The sequence below is a fragment of the Colobus angolensis genome, unplaced genomic scaffold, assembly GCF_000951035.1.
Source record: "Colobus angolensis palliatus isolate OR3802 unplaced genomic scaffold, Cang.pa_1.0 Scaffold596, whole genome shotgun sequence".
Classification (NCBI taxonomy): Eukaryota; Metazoa; Chordata; class Mammalia; order Primates; family Cercopithecidae; genus Colobus; species Colobus angolensis.
The window spans coordinates 835,389-837,572 of NW_012119554.1; the positions used below are offsets into that span (position 1 = coordinate 835,389).

General features: G+C 44.6%; 1 protein-coding gene across 1 annotated transcript; it reads right to left on the reverse strand.

Moving 5' to 3' along the window:
* Positions 1-566: 566 nt before the first annotated feature.
* Positions 567-1,024, reverse strand: LOC105526539 (proteasome assembly chaperone 4-like). Its single transcript, XM_011962558.1, is given in 2 exon segments — positions 567-982; positions 985-1,024. Coding segments are annotated over 2 exon segments (369 nt in total). The 5' UTR covers positions 1,007-1,024; the 3' UTR covers positions 567-635.
* Between the last annotated feature and the right edge of the window lie 1,160 nt (positions 1,025-2,184).

Below are 2,184 nucleotides of genomic sequence, written 5' to 3' on the forward strand. Positions count from 1 at the left end.
TGGACTCAAATGATCCTCTCACCTTGGCCTCCCAAATGTTGAGGTAACAGGCTTGAGTCACTGCTCCCATTGAGAATTATGAAATGACATAATCCAAAGCACAATCACAGTTTTTGAAATAAAGACAAAACTGCATAGAGAAAAAATTCAAAGTTTCGAATTGTTCATATGAAAAAACAAAAAGATGGATATTGCTCTGTGCCATCTTAGGGTGCACTGTCACCATCCCAGTCCGCCTGGCTGTAGGTCAGATGGGAGTGTCCTTACAGAAATTAGGGACTTACCAGATGTGGACTGAGTTTGCAGGGTGCTCAGACCTCAGGAAGAACCAAGCAGTAACTCCAGGCTTGCACACTTTGGGTCTCTCCTGTGGGTCTTTAGAAGCTTTTATTGACCTTTCTCATCACAACTCCCACCCACGCCTCTCCACGTATCCACTGCTAGCTTCCAATCAAAAAGTGGTATCTGATTGCATTTCTAAAGTTCCACCCAGTTAATCCTGATTGGGTTTTTGGCTCTCGCAGATTAACAGATTGAACCAGATATCCATTCTTTTTTTTTTTTTTTGAAATTCAATCCATTTATTTACATGTACATTGTACATAAGTTAACAAATTCTCACTTCTGCCACTCAGCTAGAACTTTTCGGGGAAAGCCTCCATCTCTTCCTTGATCCTGTTTTCTACAAGTAATGCGAAGTTACTGTCTGTGTTTTGAAGGTTATAGCTGACAAACACCTGTTTGTTGGTCTTCCTGGCTAGGCGCTGGGCAAGGCCAGTAGAGGTCGTGTCGGAAGTGTCTCCGAGGAGGGAGGTAGACACGGGGATGGAGTCGTAGCGGCTGCACATGGCCACGGCCAGGTTGCGCAGGTGCGGCGTGGCCCCCACCCACAGGAACAGCGAGTCCGTCAGCCCAATGAGGTGGAAGTGGACCAGCTGCTCCCACAGCCTGGCGCTGAAGTTGTGCAGGGAGACGTCCCGACGGCGGCGGCAACCAGCCCCTCCATGCCGCCCCGCGGCTCCCGACCCACCAGATATCCATTCTTATCATGTATCCATATTCATGAATCAAGAAATTGACAGTGTTATGGATAGAGTGGAAGTCAAGAATTCATTCCTTCAAGGTCAGGCGAAGTGGCTCACGCCTGTAACCCCAGCACTTGGGGAGGCCAAGTTGGGTAGATCACCTGAGGTCAGGAGTTCAAGACCAGCCTGGCCCACATGGTGAAACCCTTTCTCCACACACAAAAAAAACAAAACACACACACGCACACACTGTGGGGAAAAGAGAGGTCAGCCTGTTACTGTGTTTATATAGAAAGAAGTAAATTTAAGAGACTCCATTTGGCTCTGTATTTGAGATGCTGTTAATCTGTGACCCTACCCCCAACCTTGTCCTTGCAAGAGACATGTGCTGTGGTGATTTAAGGTTTAAAGGATTTTGGGCTGTAAGGAATGTGCTTTGTTAAACAAATGCCTAAAGGCTGCTTGTGGTTAAAGGTCATCACCATTCTCTTAAATCTCAAGTAAGAGAAAAACATCTGTCTCCTGCCCGTTCCTGGGCAATGGAACATCTCCGTGTAAAACCCATTGTGTGCTTTGTTTACTGAGCAAAGAGAAAACTGCATTTAGGAATACAGTGGGATTTGCTGCAGCAATACTGCTAAAAAGTTTATGGAGATGTTTGTATATGCATCTCAAGGCACAGCATTTTCCTTGAACTTATGCAGGTCACAAAGATCTTTATCTATATGTCTTACAGCTGATTTACTCCCGTATCTTTTAGATGGTAAAGATAATCATCAATAAATACTGAGAGAACTCAGAGGCCGGTGTGGGTGCTCTGTAAGCTGAGCACCGGCCCCCTGGGCCCCACTTTTCTTTCTCTATACTTTGTCTCTGTGTATTATTTCTTTTCTCAGGTCTCTCTTTCCACCTAACGAGAAGCACCCACAGTTGCGGAGGGTACAGGCCACCCCTTCACACACAAAACAAAAAACCTTTGAGGACAAAACCTTGTTCACTCATGGTCTATATTTAATGTGCTTCCACTAGAAGTGAGAAATTCTCATGGTTTGCATAATATATTAAAATTATCAATCACTCCAAAGGCATATCTACTATTTGTAAAAGTATTAACTACTTTGTCTTTGACTATATGACAAGCTCTAGTAGGAGTATATAT